This window comes from Nyctereutes procyonoides, unplaced genomic scaffold (genome assembly GCF_905146905.1).
Source record: "Nyctereutes procyonoides isolate TBG_1078 unplaced genomic scaffold, NYPRO_anot_genome, whole genome shotgun sequence".
NCBI classification, from domain to species: domain Eukaryota; kingdom Metazoa; phylum Chordata; class Mammalia; order Carnivora; family Canidae; genus Nyctereutes; species Nyctereutes procyonoides.
In genome coordinates, this window is record NW_026575120.1 from 42,763,345 (window position 1) to 42,787,554 (window position 24,210).

Here is a 24,210-nt window from a genome sequence, read left to right on the forward strand (position 1 = left end):
TCTTTAGCAAGGGCTGCAGGCGGCTCCCGGGAGCCTCGGAGGTCGGAAGCAGTGGTCTCGGAGAAGCAGCCTCCGGGCGCCCGGACACAGCAGAGGGCAGGTGCCGAGGCCCAGTGTCCGTGGGTCCCGGAGGCGAGGAGGGGCCCAGAGGCAGGCCTGGGCCTGTGCCCACCCCCACTACCCGCCGACCCTGGGCCCAGCTGGCGCCATCCTCCCGAGCTTGGCCCCCAGCCGTCCCCACCCACAGCCGCAGGGAGCCCTGCTCTGGGGCTCCAAGCACCCATCGATCCGGCGGGATAGCTGGTCACCCAGCTCTTTCATGGAGACCAGGCGGCCCTTGGAGGTCACCCCACAGGGCACTATGGGGTCCTGGCTCCTCCTTGCCTATAACTGACCAAGGAGCAATGTCCCCTGCTGGTTCTGGGGGTGCTGCCCGCTGTGCCGGCGGTGCCCGCCTCCCCGCCCCGACGCTCCCGGTGGGCAGGGGACACACATGGCCCCGTCGGCTGGTTTCTGGAGATACTCCACGTCACAATCGTTTCCCTGTGTGAAGCACAAGAACTGCACCCCAGGAGGTCCCCTTGTTGCAAGACACCCGCTTGACCTCCACCCGGTGCCTTAGGCACAGGATGCTGGGTTCTCATAGGACGCACGACCGCGGGGATATTTTGTAGTTCCTGAGTTCCTGGCCCAGGAAGGTCAAAGGCTCGTCCAACAGCTGCTATGACACGAGAGCACCCGCCACTGCTCTATCTTCACTGCGGCCAGACGCGCACGGAGAGCGCAGAGCTCTGTGATGCGCAGCCCGCACCCGCCGTGGGCACAGAAACGCAGTCTGCATCCGGGGAATCAACGAGCTCCGGGAAAAACACGCGTCGTCCCCAGAATGCCTGCGATACAAGTTGCAAACCAGAAGCTGACTGGTCCTGGCTGGATTGCAATCTGCATTCTGGTCTGCTCCAGGCACATCACCCAGGTCAGAGGTCAGCAGCCCACGACCCCAGGGTCAGAAACGCCCGGCTCACCAACTAAGAGTGGCTCAACTGAAAGGCTCGTAAAACAATGTAAAACTGGAGAAAATGTGAATCTAGAAATGACTCACGAAGACTGAACTATTTTTATTACCTGGCCTTATCCAGGACAGTTTGCTGCTGCCTCATTCTGAGTATCATGAAAAATAAGGGAAATCGCTCCCCCAGCTTGGTTACTTCGATGTTTCTCACTTTAATTAGACATTCCTAAAGTCTCTGCTTGAAAGCAGGTGGACAGGTGCTCACCGAACACGCTCGCGGACGGAAACAGGTTCGTGTCTTGTAAGACTTGCTTTTCCGTCGGGTGCCCCCCCGTGGTCAAGCTTTGGTGTCCTATTTTTCACTCACTCCTTCACGGGACATGGTAGGGGAGGATCCTTGTCCCCGCGTCCGCACGAGGAAGCGAAACCTCTGTGAAATCAAATTTCCTGCTCAGCGTCGCCTGGGTCGGATATTGGGGACAGGTGGGGTCCACACCTAAGTTTGGAGATTGGCTGAAATACCAAAATCCAATCACTCAAATCCCATAAAGAGATCAGAGGTAAATGTCTGGGTTTGGCAGCTTTTGGCTTATAGGAACTATGTGGATTCATAACCTGAGAACCTGGAATATAGCTTGCAGAGGACTGTAACCCATACCTGTATATATGCATATGTATATATATTTATTATGTATATACATATGTATTAATATGTATATTATGCATATTTATTAATCATATGCATGATTATTTATGCGTGCATAAATTTATATTTTCTATATGTATATATATATACATACTTATAGGTAATACTTATTTTCTTATAGAATGTAACATGTGATTTGGTATTTTAAAAATATTAAATTTCAAAAAAAATAAAAATAAAAATATTAGATTTCTAGAAACATTACCTTATTATCATCATGTAAAAAAAATCAAAACAAAAAATAGTTTCTGGGAGCGGTCTCCTCTTTAACCTGGGGAGCTGGTCAGCGGTGCACGGGCGATGCACCGGTTTACCTGGGTCTGCGAGATAATACAGAAAATTTCAGTTCTAATTCAGGCTTCTCTCGAAGATGAATGAGATCAGTGTATCAATAATGGGAACAGCTGCTCGGCAGAGTTTCTTGCTTTAAGGCAGGAAATGAAGCCTGAAGGACAGAAGATACGCCTGGCTTTATCGGGAAAGATATGAACCAATGCAGATCTCTGAGAAAAATAATTTAAAAGGTCAAGCAAAGTGAGAAAAACTGCCAGAAGTCCTCTGAAACCGATAACTACATCTCGCCTCCTACATCTTTCCGCTCACAGGTGAGCCCTCCTGTCTGTCTCGTCCTGCCCTGAATTCTCTGACCGCCGGTTACGAGCCACCCTGTTATCTCGGAAGGAGCCTTGCTCCGGTGGCCCGGGGTTGTGACAGCTGGCCCTGCCTCCCGCGAGCCGCAGCTTCCTGGCTACGTTGGGGGGACGTCTCTAGAACCCTCCTCCGCACCTAACAGTAAGTACGAGGGGTCACGGTAAGAGCCCAAGGTTTCTGTAAGTTGTTTCTTCAATCCTCCCCGCAATCCTGAGAACTAGGCATCGAAAGGCCCGCTCCGCATGGCCCGAAACAGGTCTAGAGGGATGCGGGACCACCAGGGACCACTTTTCTCTTAAAATTCTGTGCTTCTCACGTGCCACTGGCGAAAAGTCAATGAAAACAAGAGAAAATGAAACAGATTCTGGCAAATGATGATGATCGTCTTTAAAGGAGGGGATAAATCATTCTCAAATACCTATCTTATAAATTCCTCGATTTATGGAGTTTTTGCACTCAAAATATTTACCAAATGCCATAAGGGACAGGGTGTCAGGCTGAATGTCCTGGGGACCTAGAATGGAAATGACCTTAGCACCCCAGGCTCTGACCTTACTTATTTATTAAAAGGCAAGTGTTAGGAATCCCTGGGTGGCGCAGCGGTTTAGCGCCTGCCTTTGGCCCAGGGCGCGATCCTGGAGACCCGGGATCGAATCCCACGTCGGGCTCCCGGTGCATGGAGCCTGCTTCTCCCTCTGCCTGTGTCTCTGCCTCTCTCTCTCTCTCTCTCTCTCTCTCTGTGACTATCATAAATAAATAAATAAATAAATAAATAAATAAATAAATAAATAAATATTAAAAAAAGGCAAGTGTTATATTTTTAGTAAACATATCAAAGTATTATTATAGATAATTAAAAAAAGAAGAAACCAATGTCCCGAAGAAGTTAGAAAAGATATAAATTGTATATGTTCTTCTGTGTGATTAAAAGGAGCCATGTTCAAATCATTGAGAGAACTTACAATCACAGCTCGGGAAGGATCATTGAAATCATACACGATATGAAGAAATATTAAATATACATTAAATAAATATTAAGTATTAGGCTGCCAGGCCACCCAGATAAGTCTGTTTATTTATTTATTTATTCACTCATTCACTTATTCCGGTTGTCACGTCCTCTATTTCCAAGTAAAAATAATTACAATAACTACAGTGATCTCTGAGTTTGGACAAAGTCTTAAAATATTTCAACACTTGCATCAGTAATGAAATTCCCAATTATCCCCAAGACCTTCGAGAGGACAGACGGTAGGATTTATTGGCTGCTTTGGACCAAATGTGCTCTGCTGTCAAATGTCTCAGACACTCCCTATGCTATGGTGGAGCTACTTAGCCGTGAAATTTATAAATTTCACACACATTGTCCAATCATGACATTATTCATTTGATTTGGTCCTTACAGGGCCTACAAAGTCTATCTCTTCTCATGAGAAACAAAGACCTTGTACCCAATTTTCTTGAACTGACTCAACGGCGGCGCCCTTCACCCTTCCTGCTGAGCGTGGCACCTGCCTTCTCTGAGCACCAGCGTCCACTGGACACAGCCGGCCCAGCAACCTGGAAGCAGGGCATCAGAGCGGCCCTGGGGGTCCCTGTCCCCCACCCACCCCACCCCACCCCACCCCAGAGAGCCATACCATCATCCAGCCTGCAAGAGAAACCAAAATGCAAGTTGTCCATGACCCCACTCTCTTTGAAACCCTGAGCACATGCGATCACGAGGGCCTGTTGATGCTATTTCCCAAATGGCCGTTTCTCTTTTCTCCAAACCCATGTCCGCTGTATTTTCAAGCACTCTACGCGGCTCCCGCACACACTGCCACGCGTCTAAGTACCCCTGTACTCCCGACAAGCCTCGCGCCCACAGCCGTCATGCCAGGCCAAGAGCTGCGGTTCCACCACGTAAAGCACAATCAGAGCCCGTGTTCTCCCGGACACTGGCACCAACCACGAGAGGACGGGGAGGCCACGTGACCCTGCAGTGAGGGTCTTGCATGGGGCCTCCTGGCTGCTGCTCCCACCCCACTTCTCATCACTCCTTCCTCTCCCTGCAAATTCCAGCCCGCGTGTCTGGGTGGCCCTGACCTTCTCTGCTGCTTCTACTCAGTGTGCATCTACTCTCGCCGAATGTCACCCTCAGTTGGACTCACTGGCCTCTAAGCCTCCCCCACTGGCCCTCCAGAGACGTGAGGGTTGGGAGTGTGTCTTGGTACCCGCCGTGCCGGATTCAGAGGTACGTTCGGATTGAAATCAAAGTAGGTGTACGGTCCTTGACGCCTGCATTGGGTTTTACACCCACAACTATGTCCCTGGTCTACAAACACAGTCTCGATTGCTGTCGCTTTGCCTCTATGTGAAGACAGGTCAAGACTCGTACGGCACACCCGCTCTCCATAAACACAGAGCCTATGCCCACGTCAATTCGTAACAGTGTGTTTGAAAGTTCTATAGGTTTGGGAGGTAGAAGTTGCACCTTTATCCAGATGAAAGTGCTGCACAGAAATGCTCATTCCTCAGTTTTCTATCTAATGTAAATATGTTACCTTGGGGGGAAAAATAATAAAATCCTGAAAGACTTGTGTGCTGGCTTGACTGGGAACAGTGTCATGTTATCTGTATTGAGCCACTACTGCAAGTCATTTTCCTTTATAGAATTCAGAGCATTTTAAAGAAAGAGCTCACCCAATCTTTTATTTCATGATCTACAATTATGAACTGCCAACAATTCAGGGATCTTTGGCTGGTGATAATCCATTTCTATATGTTAACTTGCTTTGGATGACAATTATAGTTTTTTAAAAAACTTAAAATTATCCTCAGTTATCTTAAAACTGAAAGTGGACATTTCTCTAAATAGAATATATCTCCCATTATAAATTTAAATTATAAAGATACCATCAACCAAGTAGAAAATAGATTTCTCTTAATATTTGTATTTTAGAACTAAAGGGAAATCACAATAAATACAGGATAATCTGGCCTTATTTTTAAATATTTTCACATTTAGCCTAAAAAATCTATTTGATCTGATAATTTTTGGTAAGTTTTCTCTGATCGTGTTTTAATAGAGGCATTCATCTACAAAGAGTTCTACATGCACTTGGAGGAAGGTGTTATTTAATTAATGATATCCGTGATGTTAATTGCCATAATTTATAAATCTTTTTCATGGTTAGGCGATGATTCCCTCAAAGAGAGGAAACAGGTCTCATTCATTTTGCTTCCTTACAGCCGAGCACAAACAAACACTCAACACGTTTATGAGTTGACAGGAGAATCCTCCTAGCCTGGTATAGGACACAGAGTAGATGATTTGATTTATGAAAGGGACTATCAATCCACAAAGCCTCCACCTGATTATATCGAAGGAGGCCAATGGCTTCCTATAAGCAAGGTATTTATGTCATGGAAAGATTTCACGTTCTGTAAGCAACAAACAGAAGCAAATAATTCTTGCTGAACGCATCAATTCCCCTCATTAAATATTGTACCAATTACACATTTATATCTCATATTAATTCCCCTGAATCAACTCTAGTGACACTTAAATCACGAGCAGAAGACCATTAGGGTATAAAGTGTCAATATATATCATATAGCTTCCTCTATTTAAAACGGCATGATCCTTTCTCATTGGCCATCATGTAGTAGAAGTGTGATCACTTCTATTATTTATTTTTAAAGATCTGATTTTATTTTTATTTTTTTATATTTAATTTTTTTAAGATTTTATTTATTTATTCATGAGAAACACACACACAGAGAGAGAGAGAGAGAGAGAGAGGCAGAGACACAGGCAGAGGGAGACGCAGGCTTCATGCAGGGAGCCCAACGTGGGACTCGATCCCAGGTCTCCAGGATCAGGCTCTGGGCTGAAGGCAGATGCTCAAACTGCTGAGCCCCCCAAGGATCCCCGATTTTATTTTTAAATGACAAAAATGCTTATGCAATTGCGCCACATGGTTTAAATGATTTTCTACCATTTTTTTAAATTTTTAAATGTTACAGTCTCACACATGATGAAGCTTTGTGAATTATTATAACTAAAGTGCTGTCTTATACAAATTACAAATACCTAAAACCGAAAGATAAGAGACTTTTCCACAGTAAATGAATTTAAATACCGAAAATACAGATTACCTACAGGATTGGTGCTCCAAGTTATTTTTACGAGTAGAATTCCTTTTGGCAGAAAACAATTTGATTCAAACACTGAAGTGCAGGCCAAAGATCTGGATTCTAGGTCAACATTTGTACAACAAGTCACTTTAACTTTCACGTGCTTCAGTTCCAGATACTTGAAAACAAGTAAACTGAACTAGATGATTCCTAAGTGCCCTCCAGGCTTTATAAATTGTAGTTTATGAAGAAAGAACACATAATCCTATGGCCTGCCTGGGTATCAGAATAGTTAACATGTTGAAAACTGTGGCTTTGTTCGAGGAAGATGGCACTTTGGAAGCATCTTATGATTCGAGAATGCAATCACGTAGGCCGCGTAGCTCCCAGAAGAAATCTGAAGGCAGATATTCTAATCCCCCCGCCCAAGTGTGCTGTGTGAGTCTAACACGCACGCCCGCGGTGTCGCTGCTCCTTGGCCTTGCTCAAAGGAGAGACCCAAACATCTGCGCCACTTGGATCCCTCGACCAAACCTCACATGCTCCCAGAGGACCTGGTGTCTGGTGTTCTGTTTCTGGGTTACTTAGTTCAGCCTTAGACAGTCCTGCTAAGGGAGGAGACCGGAGCAGGAGAGAGTCACTCGGATCAGAAAAACACCCTGCGGACCCTGTCTCCTGCCTTTCAGCCATTCCTGGAAAGAGCAAGGCGTTTCCCCTCAGAGCTCGCCCCTGAGCTGGAAGATGCCCACAGACGGCGGGTTGTGGCTCCTCCAGAGTCTCCCCCTGTGGCCTCAGTGCCCTCTGTTTTGAGAGCATCTCTCACCTGGGCCCTACTTTGTGACTCAGGTTCTAGAGGTCCTGATTCTGGGAACGTCTACCAATGTGCCCCCCGGCCCCCGCCCCGATCCCCCATCCAGCTTGGGGTCTCATCATGGTTAACTGCCATTGGCATTCTGTCCCCAGGGCGAGGGACACACGGCCCCCAGGGCTGCTCTCTGAGCAAAGAGTCTATGACCTTGACAGAGTAACAGGACACGGAAAGAAAATGAGAATCGCTTCTTCTTTAGAAAGAGAAAGTTCTCTTCTTTTACAGAGCAGAATCACCATTCCTAATGAAAGAAGCTACTGGATCTTTGTGTTTGTCTTATATTTAAGAAGAATTTCTGGAGCTAGAACATAAATAATGCAAGCTAAGCATCTGATTAAATTCTTGTGGATAAAGACATATAGTTAGTGTGATAAATATCCATTATTGTCTCAGAGAGCAGTACCAGAAAACCTAATATCTATGAAAAAAGAGGAAAAAAGGAAGCCAATATGAGGCTCCATTCATAAATCATAATTAGCTTTCAAAGACCAATATATTTTATTATGAATATAAATCCCGATAAGACACAACTATGAAAATTTCATGACTCCAAAGCCTTCAATTAAAATTAAAATGCCTTATTTGAAAATTTGATTCTTATGCATATGACAGATAAAAATAGCAAAAAAGTATGAAATATTGAAATCAACTTTAACAAGCCCTAGATTTAAATGACCCAAAGAACATGAAATATGTAGCAGATGGCTCAAAGAATGAGTTTTTAATCTAAATTTTAAAAAAGGGGTTTTAGTAAATTGATTTTTTAATTAATACAACTGTCAAAAAAATTCTTTTGACTCTAAATCGAATAACATATTTTTTACTTCAAAATGCAATACAAGGAAATATTAGCATAACTCTACCCGGCATCTAGTGAGTGTCCAACCATCCCCTGAATTCAGGCTATAAAGCTAAATCAAGCCTAGTGTAAATGTCAGAAATGTTTGCATGGCCAGTGGAAAGTTTAATTTGTACTTTTATAAATCCACATTCAATTTTTCCTTACCTTTTACCCATCGCCACCGCTTCAGTAATTCTCAATATGAGATTGAAATAAGGACAATAAATTTAATTTAAGTTTGGGGATGAAAAAGCATGTTTCTTACCCTGACAGAGTGGGGCAAGAGAATCCCATTGGTACATGCCGCCTGGGCTCCGTCTACACGTTGCGTTGCTGGAGCCAATCATTCGATATCCAGGCTTACAAAAGTAATGCACTTTACTTCCGACTGCTCCGGCGGTCCTATTTAAAATACCACCATTCTTCGGGGTGTGGGTCAAGCTGCAGTAAGGAGCTATGGGCACGAAGACATACAGACACGAATCAATAAACAGAGACTGTCGCAGGTCCCTCGGTCAGAGTGATATAAACGGAGTATCTTTCTTATTTAAATTGTGTGAAATCAGCACCAATATGTAAACCTGTTCTAAAAAGCATCCCCAAAGACCGAAGGCTGGCAAAGATCTGGAGCAAGGGGCACTCTCGCTCATTGCTGGCCAGAATGTAAAATGGTGCAGCCACGTTGGAAGGCAGTGGCTGTTTCTTATAAAACTAAACATGCTCCCACCCTACGATCCAGCAGTCACACTCCTTGGTATTTGCTCAAAGCCTTAAAAATGTCCACAAGGGGGGAAAAAAAAACAAAAACAAAAACCCTGCACATGCACAGCGGCTCTATTCATAATTGCTCCAGCGTGGCAGCAATCAAGATGCCCTCCAGTAGGTGAAGGAGAAATAAACAAAGGTCCACCCAGAAGGTGGAATATTCTTCAGCATCAAAAAGAAATGAGCCCTCAAGCCATGAAAAGAAATGGTGGAACTTTAAATGCATGTTACTAAGTGAAAGTGGTTGTTCTGCAAAGGCTACAGACTGTATGATTCCAACCATATGGCATTCTGGAAAAGGCAAAACTATACAGATGCTAAAAATATCAGTGGTTGCCCAGGGTCAAAGGGGAGAAGCAGGTGGAGCACAGGGGTATTTGGGGCAGAGGCACCGCTCCGTGATACCATAATGATGGATACGTGTCATCACACATTTGTGCAAACCACAAAATGTACAACCCCAATGACCCTGATGTAAGCCACAGGTGCTGGGTGATGATGGCATGTCCACGTAGGTTCACCGATTATAACAAATGCACCACGTGGTGGGGATGCTAATAGTAGGGGAGGCTGTGCATGGGGTGGGGCAGGGGGCACAGGAGAACTCTCTGTATCTTTTCCTCACTTTTGTTGTGAACTTAAAACTCTGAAAAAATAAAGTAAAAACAAAAACAATAACAAAAACAAAACCCAACAAACCCATAAAGCATCCCAAGAGTCTGGAGCCAAGTTCTAATCCCTTATTTTGAAGTTTATTCATTTTTAAGATTTTATTTCATTATTTTTTTGACACAGAGAGAGAGCACAAGCAGGGGGAGGGCGAGGAGAAGGGGAAGAAGGAGAAGCAGACACCCCCCTGAGCAGGGAGCTGACATGGGGCTGGGTCCCAGGACCCCGGGATCATGACCTGAGCCAATGGCAGATGCTTCACCAACTGAGCCACCCGGGTACCTCTTGAAGGTTAAATTACACACAATTATTACTCGATGTGAAGGCAGATCTCAACTTTCTGACTAAAATATTATAAGAGAATACATGGAAGCATCAGAGTGAACTCCTTCACTCAGCCCCGTAAGGCTTACCCACTTAAATAAGCGGATCGACCACCAGAATAAGAAATGATGGAGGTACAGCTCTGGGGACTTATTTGAAACAAAACAATTCTCAATACTGAAAAAGGAAAGTATTATTAAAATGGAGAAAATAGAAGATTATAGCATTTTGTGATTAAAGCCATTAACTTTTTCCTTCCGCTGTTGCTAAGTGGGCCTGTGAATTGCACAGTGATGTATGATATGTAGCTTCTTTTTAACATACAGGACTTGAATAAGATCTGAAGAAAATGCACCACTCCAGGTCAATAAAAATCTCACAATAGCTTTAATCATTGTCTCTGTAGGAACTTTTTAAAATTGAAGATGGTCATTTGTTAAAAATAACACAGTCCTACGTACACAGCACACAACACTCCGATGGCTAAAGGCTCTGCATGTTATTTGCACATTTAGAGAAAGAAACACATTTTATTCTTACAATCTCATTGCAGCAAACAGTCCTATGAACTCCTTTTAGATGAATTAAGACAATAAAGGAAGTTGTGAAGTACTAGAAATGTGTGTTTCCTTTTGGAAGAGGAGTTTTAAGTGTGCTGCTTCCCCATGGGGGTCCGTATACAAAGAGCACACGTACAAGTCTAAATGCTTAATGTTGAACTTCTCCCTAGAAATAAGTTCAGAAGAAACTTTTTGAAGGTTCCATATCATAGCATTGCCCAGAAGCAAAGTCTGTGTGTGTGGCCTTGGCTGTCAACCATGCTCCTGCGAGGAGCATCCTCAGAGAATATTCTCAGCTGGGTGATCTTCTGAAATACCGCAGCAATTCTTTTTTAAAGGACTGATTTTTATTAAGTTAAAATTCACTATCATTACGAGAAACTTCCAATTCACTGCCCCATCAGCTGTGCCGTCTTCTATGTCCTTGTTCTAGACCAAATTTTGTAAGTTTTGAATGAGCAAAAATATTTATTTTAGGGAAGGAATGAGTATACTCAAGCATCTTGGCTACCAACTGTTAAAACAAAACAAAAAGATAATTTATAGAAAGGAGTAGGCTGTAGATCCTGCTCTAAAGGTAGAGAGAAGATTAAGCCTGTAACAGCCCCGGAGGAACACAGAGAGACCACATAATTCATTCCACATCACCTGGGTTGTTTTTTTGTTTTGTTTTGTTTTTTTTTTTTTTTGTTTTTTTAGATTTTATTTATTTATTCATGAGAGACACACAGAGACAGAGGCAGAGACACAGGCATAGGGAGAAGCAGGCTCCATGCAGGGAGCCCGACGTGGGACTCGATCCCGGATCCTGGGATCATGCCCTGGGTGAAGGTGGCGCTAAACCACTGAGCCACCTGGGCTGTCCCACTTGGGATTTTTGTCATAGTTTAATCTGTTATGGGATATAATGTGCAGGGTTGTCTCACCCTGTTGAGTCTGGTAACTGTCCATTTTCTCTCCTATTTACTAGTCTTTTTCTACCACCAGGGTTTCAAGACACTTCGTCTCTCCTAACTCACCTAGAATGAGATATGGAGGAGGCCAGGGGGTGAACTAGAGGCCTGAGAACAAAAGGGAAAGGTTAGAGCACGCGGCCCCACCTAGACAGGTTTGCTGGCCATGGTAAGAAATAAGAGGACCAACGCTCTGTCCTCCAACTCTGCTGGTTGTGTCTTGGGAAAGCAGGGAGGTGTCCACTCTGGGAGAAGACTGGGCCAGTTAGAGATTCTTGAATTTCTGGATGTATATCTGACCACTCTGTAGCTTTCACTGTCCCAGTGAAGCTCACAAACTTCATTTAGTATCGAAGGACCATTACTAACTCTGCGTTCACCTGTACTGCATCGTCTAGAATCAGCTTTGGACAGCACTTTCAGCTTTCAGCTTCAAATCATGTTCATCAATTATATCAATCCCATGTCCGGATGACCAGTATTTCATACACGTGGGACAAGCAGGGGTGTAAGATACGACGTGTGGTCATATTACAGGCTCGAGCCCCCTTGCCCACACTGCTATATAGCAGAGACGTGTTCATTTAATCACTGCACTAAAACCACTGGTGATGAACTCCTAGCAGAGGTCACCGAATCACTGGATTTTAAATGAAAATCTGTTAAAAGATAGATGCATCCACTGACAAAACAAAAATTTATAGCCGTCTCTGAAATTCTCCAATTTCCTACTCTCCCAACACAGTTTAACAAAGAGAATCTTCTTGTTCTCTAGTGAATTAAAATTCAAGGTATAATCATATCACCAGGCTACTAGCTTATTTGCTGCAGATAGGAGGAGATGAATTAGGTTCACCGTGATTTCCCCTGCAATGTCCAGTTTTGCACATTGGACATAAATCCAAACAATTCTAAAGGTCTCAATATTTATTTCAAATCAAGGAACGTGATGAACACAAAGCCAATATTGCCCTAATACTGTCCTAGCTCAGTCTAAGGGAAACCGTTTGATCCGTGAGCTCTTTGTTAATAAGCATTTTGAATAACTGCTTTGAGAGAAGGGGAGAGAAACGAAGGTCTGGGTGTATTTTATTAGACTTTACCAAGAAAGAATGACCAGATTTCATGCCCACTGTCTACACATCAGGAGCCTTTTCAAAACCTTGAAACCTTTTAATATTTCATGATGTCTACCAACCAGAGAGTTGAAATCTTATTCTTAAAACCACTATGGGGATCCCTAGGTGGCTCAGTGGTTAAGTGTCTGCCTTAGGCTCAGGGTGTGATCCTGGAGACCTGGGATCGAGTCCCATGTGGGGCTCCCTGCATGGAGCCTGCTTCTCCCTCCTCCTGTGTCTCTGCCTCTCTCTCTCTCTCTCTCTGTGTGTGTGTGTGTCTCTTGTGAATAAATAAATAAAATCTTTTTAAAAAAACTATACTTTTTGCTGTTCCTCCTCAGAATGTTCTTCATTGCTGACTACATAAAACACCAACATAGGAATCCACAATCCCCTGTTAGCTACTGCTCAGTTAAATGTAGCCAATGGGCATCTTCCTTAGGGAAATGTATCTCAGTTATCACCATAGGAAATCACTGAGTGAGATGCTGAGAAAAGCATAGATTTTTTTTTTCTTAGTTAATTAACATATCTGAGGAATTTAAATTGTCTACTGTTTCTGTAGGACAGTGTAAACCTTAGGTGTGGGTCAGGTCATATTGACAAATGTACACAGGATCTAATGTACATAGATATATTGACCAGTTTAATTAATATAAGTAACACTGGCAGAGAATAATTAAAATATATGGGGAGAGGACAAATGTTCATAGGAAATATACATATGTAAACCCATATTAATTTTCTATGTGTTGGGGCACCTGGGTGGCTCAGTGGTGGAGTGTCTACCTTTGGCCCAGGTCATGGTCCTGGGTTTGAGTCCTACATCAGGCTCCCTGCAGAGAGCCTGCTTCTCCCTCTGCCTGTGTCTCTGTCTCTCCGTGTGTCTCTCATGAATAAATAAAATCTTAAAAAAATTGTATGTGTCCATACATATATGTATACATATATATGTAGCCTACAAATAGAGGCATTCAGATAATCAATAAAAAGACACACTATTCATTAATAGTAAGAGGTTATCACTTACAAATCTAATAGCAATACAAATATCTCTTCCTGTTTGTTTCCTTAGCATTTAAACCTACTTTCAAATCAGTATATATTAGTTAATCTTTTAGAGGAAATGGTTTTGTTTACCCTAAGTCAACCCAAAGTTTTATGATTTTAGTAATAATTTTTAGAATATTGGTCAACAAATGATTTCTTTTACCTGCTACAGTTTGGAGATTCCTCATTCAGAATAATTTCACATGATGTTATTTCTAAGGGAGTTAATTACTCATCTTTGGAAATTAGGTTTATATTATAAATCTCTCTCAATTTTTTTTTATTTACCGTAGGTCACTTGTATTAAAAATGTTTTTATGCTAAATCTAAACCTCACTTACTAACCTGTATATCGAATCTTGAATCCTTTTTTACTGGTTGCATGATCAGTGGACCAGCGGAGATATAACTGATTACTCTTGCTCGTAAAATTGGATTGTTCAGTGTGGTTCCCGCTTAAGACCACTAGCAGAGGACTCTGACCAGAAGAACCTAAACAAAACAGAAAAACAAAAAAAAAGTACAAATATGAGCTAGCACCTATGAAATGCAGACCACGGTTAGCTTTTTATTAAGTTTAGGAGTCTAAATGCACATTGCTTACTTATTTCAAAGGAAACAGAGTTCCAAATGAATAAAACGAAAAATATATTCCCTAATTAAAAAAAATAAACAATAAAAAAATAATAACCAATCAAAATAATCTCACATTGTTAACACACACTAAGTAGATCACATGAACCTTACCTGTAAAATAGGAGCAATTAAAATAAATGAGATTTATTTTATCATTAGTATGAACAATCTTGTAAGCATATGGGGAATTACAGACTTTCATGTGATCCTGGTAGAAGGATAAATTAATAAAATAACTGTGGAGAGCAATTCTGTAATATCCAATAAAACTGAGGGTCCATGATATTTCTATAAACTTCAGCACATGTGCGCTAGTGTTATTTTTATAGCCAAAAGTTTCCTCCAGCATTGTCTCAGCATAGCAAAACCTAGATCCTAAGTAGCATTTTGACATCTTAGAAAAGAATTACAAGTGCCATGAAAAGGAATTCTATGCACATTTAAAATTAATGAGCTAGATAAACACCTACTGGCATAGGCGATTCTTAAAACAGCATATTGATGACTGAAGAAATCTAACTGCAGTTAAATATGATAGCAATTGTGTAAAAATTCAAAGGTGTGCCATATATAAATTATGTGTATGTGTGCGTAGGTAGGACATGGTATAACTAGAGATGCGCAGTTACATGATAGACAGATGGACAGAGGTAGAGAAGGAACCATAGAACATGTACAAGCGTGACCCACCACCCTGTCCCCTTCAGTACTATTTCCTTCTAGGAGAGGCGCACATGGTATAGGATATAAGTGGAGTCCTTGAATTTCTCTGTGCTCCCTACCTCTTAAAAAAACAAAAACAAAACAAAACAAAACAAAACAAAAACAAAAACCAAAAAACAGAGCTTATGGTAAATTTGACAAAAACCCTAAAATTCATTACATCAAGTAATGAGTCCACGTCGGTATTTTTAAATTTTTTCACCTTTTGGTACATTTGAAATTTTTTAAAATTCAAGTCACAAAGTCAATATCTAAAATATAGTTAATAGAAGCAAGTGCAGCATACAGTCAGCTAACATGACTCTTGGCACCATGACTCGATGTCACTTCCTGGGAGGAATTGCTTTCCTGAGTACAGAAGCTGCATCCGCACTTCCTGGGCGTCAGCTACAACAGCCTCCACTGGAGAACTCAGCACCACCTCCTAGTCTGACATCTGGGTGGCTTTTCTACATCATGCAGGTCACTCCCAGGGAGCACATTATGGGTGGGAGAATGTGGTCCTCACTGCCAGATGTTATCAGGGTACGAGACTAGCTTCGAGAGTTGTAGGTAGGATTTTTATTCATGCAAAGGGACCAGGAAACCACAATTTCACTTTTTGTGTGACACCAATGAGAGTGGTTAAAATTATTAAAAAAAAATGCCTATTCTGGCCAGAATTGTGGTCCTGCAAATGCATATGTTACAGGTCAGTATCTCGGAGTGTGACTATACCTGGAGGTGAGGTCTTTAAAGAGGTCATTAAAGTCAGCTGAGGACCCTGGAATGAACCTAATCTAGTAGGCCTGGAGACCCTGCACAGAGAAGAAATCAGGACACGGACACACACCGAGGGGCGGAGGGGACACGAGGACAGAAGGTACCCACACGCCAGGGAGAGGGGCCTAGGAGAAACCAGCCCTGCCCACACTTGCGTCCTGGACTTCCTGCCTCCAGGACTGGGAGAAAACACGTTTCTGTTGCCTCAGCCCCCCCGTGTTGTCACTTTGGGATGGCAACCCTAGTCAACAAATTCAAAAACTTAGTACATTGGGGATGAACCAGGCAATGTTGAGTTTCACTGGAGCAAAGTAGGATCAGATAAGATGCTACTTCCCAGTTTCCTGGAAGATGTCCCATAAAAGGACAACCATATTTTATGATTAAAGAAGACTAATGTGTTTTGTGCGCTGGTTTTCCATTTTGTCTAAAGAGATACTATATATTCTAAAATAAAATACCAGTCGGAAATTAACCTGCATTTATGAAGTTTTACGATATCACTTCTCGTGACAGTACTCGAGGAAAGCTTCAGGTGTTCTTAATCCAGCAACTAATTCTTCATCACTCTCCATCTGTTCTCTTTGCATAACATGTAAACAGCTTCGGCAAGGACTCGAAGGACTTTGAAAATACACATCCAGCTCAGCACGTGTACCATACAGAGCCACTACGGAGCCTCTGCCCCCAGCATGGACACTATTAAGCATTTTACAAGTGAACGCCACAATCTTTATGTCGACACCTTTCTCAGTTGAGTTCTATTATGATTTTGTGTATTTATGTATGTATGTATGGATGTATGTATTTAAATTGAGGAATATCCACTTCTGGAGCTTCAGACAGAAATATACTCCTGGGATAATAAAGTCTAAAATCAATATTTTCAACCCGTTTTTTTTTTTTACCAACTCATTAGCTGTAAAGAACCACTATCTTACAGAAGAGAGAGAAAGGTGCGATAAACATGACACTCGATGCAAGAAAAATGCTAACACTTGATAAAATATTCATATAAAACTCTGCCCTTTAATTTTATAGACAAATCTTTGAGACTAGAACAAAGCTAACCATGGAACTCTGGTAATTTTAACAGCATCTGCTTTGATATTTCTCTCTGTTATCTGCTTTGTGGTTTGTAATGGGTGTGATCCACCCATATTTTGGGGGGATCAAACAAGCACTTAGGAAAAAATACTGGTAATGACTGCTCCTGCAATTGGAAGCAGAAAAACCAATGTTAACTAAATTCCAATTCAACTATGGTCAAACAAGGGAATGTGGACAGATTTAAAGTAATTATGTAAATATATTTCATTACGTACAGCGTGGATAGGACTATGTATACACACATGCACATTCCCGCAAGTGGGCTCCTCACCTACTTTATTCTTGTATGTCACCTAATTGACCTCAGAATTGAGTTTACATGGTTTCTCATTGACATAAGAATTCCATTTTTGTGCTTGGCTAATAAATTACGTCTTTCCATCCTAAAGACCACAGAAGAAGTCTTCAGTAGCCCATGCTTGTTTAACATACACTTAAAAAAACACTCTGAAAATGAAAATACCGCTGTTTCTACATATGTAAGTGTGAATTTATTTCCAATTTACTATCTCATGATCTTAGGAAATACATGATTCACGCGGTGTCTACCCAAATGAACAACTTGACTATTAGGATTCTTCAAGGAAGTAGAGGGCATAGACACACACACACAGAATCAATTACAGTAATTTTTTTTTTTCTGAGCTGATTGTTATTTTACTGAACCCAGTGATGAGTCCATCAAAACATGCAAAAGCCTAGTTATTATGTACGACCATAATTGTATCTTGGTCTAATTGTCTGGGCTATTATAATGCTTCTATACAAAGAAAAATATTACCATCATCTCCATTTCAAATTGATAATTCAACCACATGCTACTTTTAAGAATGTCATTGTTATATTAATAAATTCATTAGAAATGTGTAAAAATGGGTAAGACTAGAGTTGAAAACAGTATTAACATTGGGTAAGTGCATTGTATTTTTTTAAAAATCAGACATTAAAACATTCTGTAGCATTTATCATTTAGAAATCTCTGGGAGCCACTATTTTTATATAGTTTTAGCAAAATAATTGTTTAAATTGCTTAAAGTACCTTTAGCTCTCTTAAGTTTCCTAAAATATCTTCTAAATCAATAGAATACTTAGAAAGAGAGAAAGGAAGAGCTGGATGAGGTCATCTATTGTAAATCCCCACATGAAAGAATTAAATAATGCTTCAAGTAAATTCAGGACATTTTCAGAGTGCATCACTAGTATATTAATCGCTTAAAAGTCGAAACATTAACAAAAGTATGTTCATGTTCCACAGACTCTTGAGATGGCACAAGTGCAGGAATAATTCATTTTCTGTTTGGGGGAGATAAAATTTAACTCAAGAGTATGTGAAAATCCTTGTGTAACAAAAACATCATGATGGTGTTTTTATCACACAATGTAAAGGTCATTGGTAGGTTAAAAAAAAAAAAAAAAAGAAGAAGAAGAAACTTACCATCAAATACTTCCAGTGCGTCAAATTGCTTTTCACTTTGGAATGTATCCACAAAGATGGTGATGTTATAGTTTGGTTCCACTCTAATACTCCACGAGCATGTCTGGGAGTTAAAATAGTTGCCTGGGTAACCTGGACTAAGGATGACTCCAGAAGACTCTGTCCGGACTTCATTTGCAGGGCATTGTGCTAATGAGAAAAATACCGGTAAAAGTTTTCCTTAACAAAATGAATCCAGTTTCAATAGGAGAGTTTCTATTCCTGTTTCTATTTCTATTTTTAAGTCAACAATGGTGGTGGGGGACCAATCCTAATGAGCTATGGCCAAATTTAATACAGGGCACAAACAGAGCAGGAGAACAACAGTCAATAATAACGAGTAACATTTTAATACCATCTTATGATTTAAACAAGAATTATATACACATATGTGTGTGTGTATAATACATATGTCAATATAAGGGTCATTAGGTAGATACAAAGACACATAGATAGATCCCATTTACCTCTAAGGAAATGTAGGGTCAAAGAGATTAGGTCACTGACCCAAGTGTGGGGTAGCCAAGTGTGATAAAGGTGCCAAATTGAAAAGAAACGTGGAGCCTGAAAGTTTCCTCTATCTGGAAAAAGGTGGTGAAGCAACACATTTGCTTCACCTGCTGATGACCCTCTGTGTGTGAAGGGGGGACGTGCTGAGAGAGGAGTGATTACCATGTACCTTTCACTCTAGGAACTTTCTATGACTTTATTGCCCACACACCTTGACTTGGAGCAGGTGCATTATGGATTTGATCCTAGGATCTCATGTTTTCCCAATTCAGCTATAAAGCAAGACTTCACCTTCTCAATGCAATATTACAAAAACATTGTGCAACTACATACAGTAATAGATAAACTGTATTCATTTTTTGCCTTTGATTATCCTTTTAATTATATTTAGGATAGTTATTTTTGAACACTGGATGTTTAAAAATTGTTCGGGACCGTGGTAAGAGATGAGTCAGAGACCTGGGCTGAAAGCCATATTGGATCTCTGGGTTGTTACAAGGTCAAGTAAGAGTAGTGATTTCTAAAGGATCAATTTATTATAATGAATTGTTTGTCAGTTTAGCATTACGAATGAATCATTAAGACAGAGTAAGGGGGGACACCTGGGGGGCTCAGCAGTCGAGCATCTGCCTTTGGCTCAGGGCGTGCCCCTGGGTTCCTGGGATCGAGTCCCACATCGGGCTTCCTGCAGGGAGCCTGCTTCTCCCTCTGCCTGTGTCTCTGCCTTTCTCTGTGTCTCTCATGAATAAATACATGGATAAAATCTTTAAAAAAAAAAAAAGACAGTGCAGTGGGCACACTGACATACTTTTTTTCCCTCCTGCTTTCCTATTTTCTTTACTTAAGGCTTTCAAAATAAAACTGATCCACATAGGTATGAACACACAAAGGAAAATCACCAGTCTCCCAATTAGTAGTTTATTTCATTGATAATTTATCTTCCAGAAACAGTTTATTTATACAACTATTAAGAAAAATATATATATCATATATTGATAATGATTCAAAGGTAAACACAGATATAGCAAAACTATTTATAAAATTTTAAAGTTAAATGATCAGCTTTTCCTTCATGAAAAGGAGCTTTTGTTAGAGGAAATTGTGTCTTATTAGTTGAATTATCTCCTTTTAACTAATTACATTAAATTTACATTTATTAAATGCAACTAGTTAAATAACTTTATATTGATTAATTAAATTTATATTCTTACTACATATATTTTGATACAATTTCCCAAACAGATGGGCAAAATTTATGCAATACATTTTAATTTAAGTAACTGTCTTATTAAAAGGCAATTTTGCCGTTTTTTTCTTTCATTTATCTTGGTGTTCTTATTCAGATGTACCTTAAAGTTTAGAAAATGTTTATGCATAAGATCACCAAAGATGAATCATTTCACAGAGTCCTTTTAATGAAGAAATATTTTAGGTAGATTTTTAAGAATATTTACAATGTTAATTAAAGGTAAGTTATATCTAAAAAATAATAATTCAAGACAGACTAAAGCAATTTAGTTTAGAAAGTAATTTCCTCTGTGATGGTGTTAAGATCACCCTGTAAAATATACTATGCCCTTTTAAAAATGAACATTTTGGCATTTTCTAAGAGAACACAATAAAAAAAAAAAAAAAGATTTTCTATCTGGAGGCATTCGTGAGGGCCTGGGGTTGGAGAATCTCCACGGACCTGCTTTGACTTCGCAGTGGGAGTCAGAGCATTCCTCTGCTCCGATGAGACCAGAGAGCAATAAGGCTACTTGTCGGGTCATAATTAGATAGACACATGTAAATGCTTTCCTTCGGGCTGAAGCAGTACAGGGGCCAAAGGTGTTTCAAGGCCTGGGATGGTCTGACCCTGCGCGTGCCTCCTCCTGAATAAAGGTGCCCTGCCCCCGCACAGTTCATCCTGCTGTTATTACACATGGGAAGCCTTTAGCCCAAACCGCCTCCTTCTGATTTCATCACTACCACTATAGTTATTAGGCAACACTGGAACTTGGTGTCATCCAGAAACAGGAAACTGTCCGCTAAGTGGCTGGAAGCCACCTGGAGAGCAGACAGGGTTTGTGAGTGGTGATAAATCACAAGCACAATCTTAAGCACAGTTATTTTTATTCCCTCCATTTTCCTCAATGTGCTGCTTCTGATGCTTAGAGAAGATTCAATGAAAATATGTGACATTCTTTGTTTCCTTTTGCTTATAACACTTAATATTTTTTCCAGACCTATGAATTGTTTTAAAATGCACTTGGGTATGTCTCCCTGGGAGTGAGCGTGTTTTTGATTCCTTTGTTTCTCTTGCTCCTTCCTAGGTGCCTACTCCTTCCTGTCCCTTGCTGTAAACCTGTTGCCAGGAGCAACGCCCACCCACAGTGGGAAATGTTCAGAGACTGCGGGCTTTTCACGGGCCCAGCCCGGCTGTGCGTTTCTCCATCAGCACTCACAGTGTAAACACACCCCATCTCCGCGGGGGACACTGGCTACCTCCCACTATGGGGAGCATCTGTGTGAGGTTCCCATCAGACACCTTGGAAGGAAAGGGCCTCTCTGAGACGTTCACCTGAATTCTGAATCACCACACCTCTGCATGAGTTATTCCCTTAGCTTATTTTTGAAGAAACATTAAATGTGAGGCTTAAAAATTATTCAACGCAGCTTGCGGGGCTTCAGCAGAAGCAGTGCAGTCAAACATTAGTTCATATTAATAATTAAAATGAATTCTTATAAGCATCCATAGGTCCCAGAGAATTGGGAAAGAGAACTCTATGAACAAGTGGGAAAGCCATCACCTGAAGCTCTTGAGGTGGGTATTATGGTCACGCCTGAGCTTTCCATGAAATGCTCATTATCTGAAGGGCACTGGTTGTCTCCAGTGTTCACTGACAACATATGTTTCCATGTTTTAAGCTGAATATTTTAAAAACCACTGATGGATCTGCACTGTCCACAGGGTGAAGCTACCTGATACTGGAGACCTTGTTACTTTTTAAGATGTATTTATTTATTTGAGAGCAAGGGAGGGAGCTTGAGAGAGCATGAGCAGAGTATGGGGAGGGGCAGAGGAGAGATAATCTTAGGCAGACTCGCCACTGAGCACAAACCCCACGTAGGGCTCAATCCCAAGACCTGAAATCATGACCTGAGATGAAATCAAGAGTCAGATGATTAATCAATGGGGCCTTCCAGGTGCCCCTGAAGACCTTTGAAAGTTGGCCCACTTTTTAGGTTTCCATCCACTTAATGAGTCTTCCCCAAACACACCCTAAGAGCAGAGTGGTTGGAGTCATCTCGTCTTTCCTGGATACTCCACACACCCTTTCTTGTCACAGAACTTTGTCACTGCTTTTCTTTACTTTTTGAAGTGCTCCTCTTTCCTTAACACAAGGAAAGTCACTTCTGGGACATTCTTCTAGCATAAAATATACTTGGCCTCTGTCCCGCGTTCCTGGCAGAGGTTCTAAAACATTTGGAATCTCCTGCATATTGAAAGTATTTTTGTCCTGAGGAGCCCCTTCGAATTATACCTGAGTTTAGCTAATAAGGTGACTTGGAGTGGGGCCCTCGGTAGCCCCAGTCAGGATGGGGCTGATCACCAGAAAGCCCCAGTTATGAGTGGGCTGGAAATTCCTGCCCCACTCACAGACCTCTGGTGAAGCAGTGGGTTCGAGAGGGAGAGGGGGTGAGATTAGCTCGATGAACATTCTTACAGCCCAATTCCAGGGTGCAGAAGCTCCAGTGCTGAGACCCCTTGCAGGCCCTGAACCCTGTATCTCTTCATCTGACTGCTCATTAGTACCCTTCATATAATAAAGGATACAGAATACAATTCTAACCACCAAGGATATAACTGGTAAATGTAAGTCAATGTTCCTGTAGGTTACGTGAACCATTCTTACATAGGATAAAACCCAATGAAGCGATCGTGAGGATTTCTGATCTACAGCAGTTCAGTCAGGAGCACAGGTGACAACCTGGATTTGTGACTGGCCTCTCAAAGGGGGAGCTGTCTTTTAGGACTGAGCCCTTAACCTGTGGGGCCGGACACTGTGTCCACATAGAGAGTGTCAGAATTGATTTCAACCGTAGGGTACTTAGCCAGTGTTCAGAGAGGAGGAGAAAATCACTTGGTGGTGTTGGAAAATATTCCAGACCCTCACTCTGTGTTTTCTAAGATGAGCATCCAACGAGGTATTATTTATCTGCATAGGATGCTAACTTTCAAGGAATGATTTGCTCCCACTCTTCCTAAGGAACAATCAATCACCCTAAGAGTGGTCATAATTTTCAAAGAAGACCTTAGTAGGACTCATAACTCACACAATTTCTCACCAATAATTTATTGGGGGATTGTACACTCCTTCCCCTTGAGCCCAACCGAATAATAGAAAGACTGTCATTAAATGCTTATGTGGTAAGAGACATCCAAGCCCCCATTTCCTTTTTTAAAATAATGTATTTAGGGAATGGCAGCTAAGATAACTCTCGGTTTGTTTTAAGCATATTTACTCGTGAATTGAAAGAGAAGCAAACTGCGTTATCCTTTGTAGTAATTGCTCCGCGTGCAGTAGGACGTGGGAGCCTCTGGCCTGAGGACAGAGAATGTGTCTTGTTAGCAGAGTCTTCCTTGAGCCATGTGTGAGGACGAGTGATTTAGAGAACGGTGCTCTGGTTGTGCTGATTTACTCTGTTCCTGGACTGTCGTGAATTACTTTCATTTAAATAAAAACAAGGTTAATCTTGAGGATAGCCAACATAATAAAGTATTTTTCTCCTTTCTGGAGTAGCAAGTTAAATAAATATGTAAGCCTTTCCTCACTCAGCACCTAAGGCCTCCTTGATTGAAGTCATCGATGCAGAGAAACATAAAGACTGTTTGGTTGAAATTAAAATGTGCCCCAAATATGTGAAGGTTTACCCCCATTAATTTGTATCTAAAATGGAAAAGGATGAACGTTTCATAACCCCTTGCACCTTGAGAAAAAAAAAAAAATCCACCGTAGGTGGGTGTTGCTGATGTAACATGGTACCGATGCACTGATTTTTCTAAGAAAGTAATGACTCCGTCTCCAGACTCAGCACCACGTGCGGTGCCCCAAGTTGAAGTGAGGCAGGTGTGAGGCAGAGTGTCCGTGACCCCACAACTACGTGGGTCCTACAAGTGGGTAAAGCAGACAGCGGGCCAAAGAGGGCGTGCTCCCGAGAGGACGGTCTTTGCCTGCACCCACCGGCTCTCCCAGGGGTACGATTTGAAAACAATTTTTCTTAGAATTAGCCTGAGTTATTAGGGCTATTTAAAACTACTTCTTTCCTGATTTCCTTCAGATGTTGAAAATTGTCTCCCTCCCCCTGGATG

At 41.5% G+C, this 24,210-nt stretch overlaps 1 protein-coding gene across 1 annotated transcript in view; it reads right to left on the reverse strand.

The window, feature by feature from the left end:
* Nucleotides 1-24,210, reverse strand: part of CSMD1 (CUB and Sushi multiple domains 1) — a 1,869,885-nt gene that overhangs the window by 118,881 nt on the left and 1,726,794 nt on the right. Inside the window, 3 exon segments of the mRNA XM_055335505.1 lie at nucleotides 8,466-8,654; nucleotides 13,985-14,131; nucleotides 18,306-18,494. Of these exon segments, the coding sequence (XP_055191480.1) occupies nucleotides 8,466-8,654; nucleotides 13,985-14,131; nucleotides 18,306-18,494 (525 nt within the window).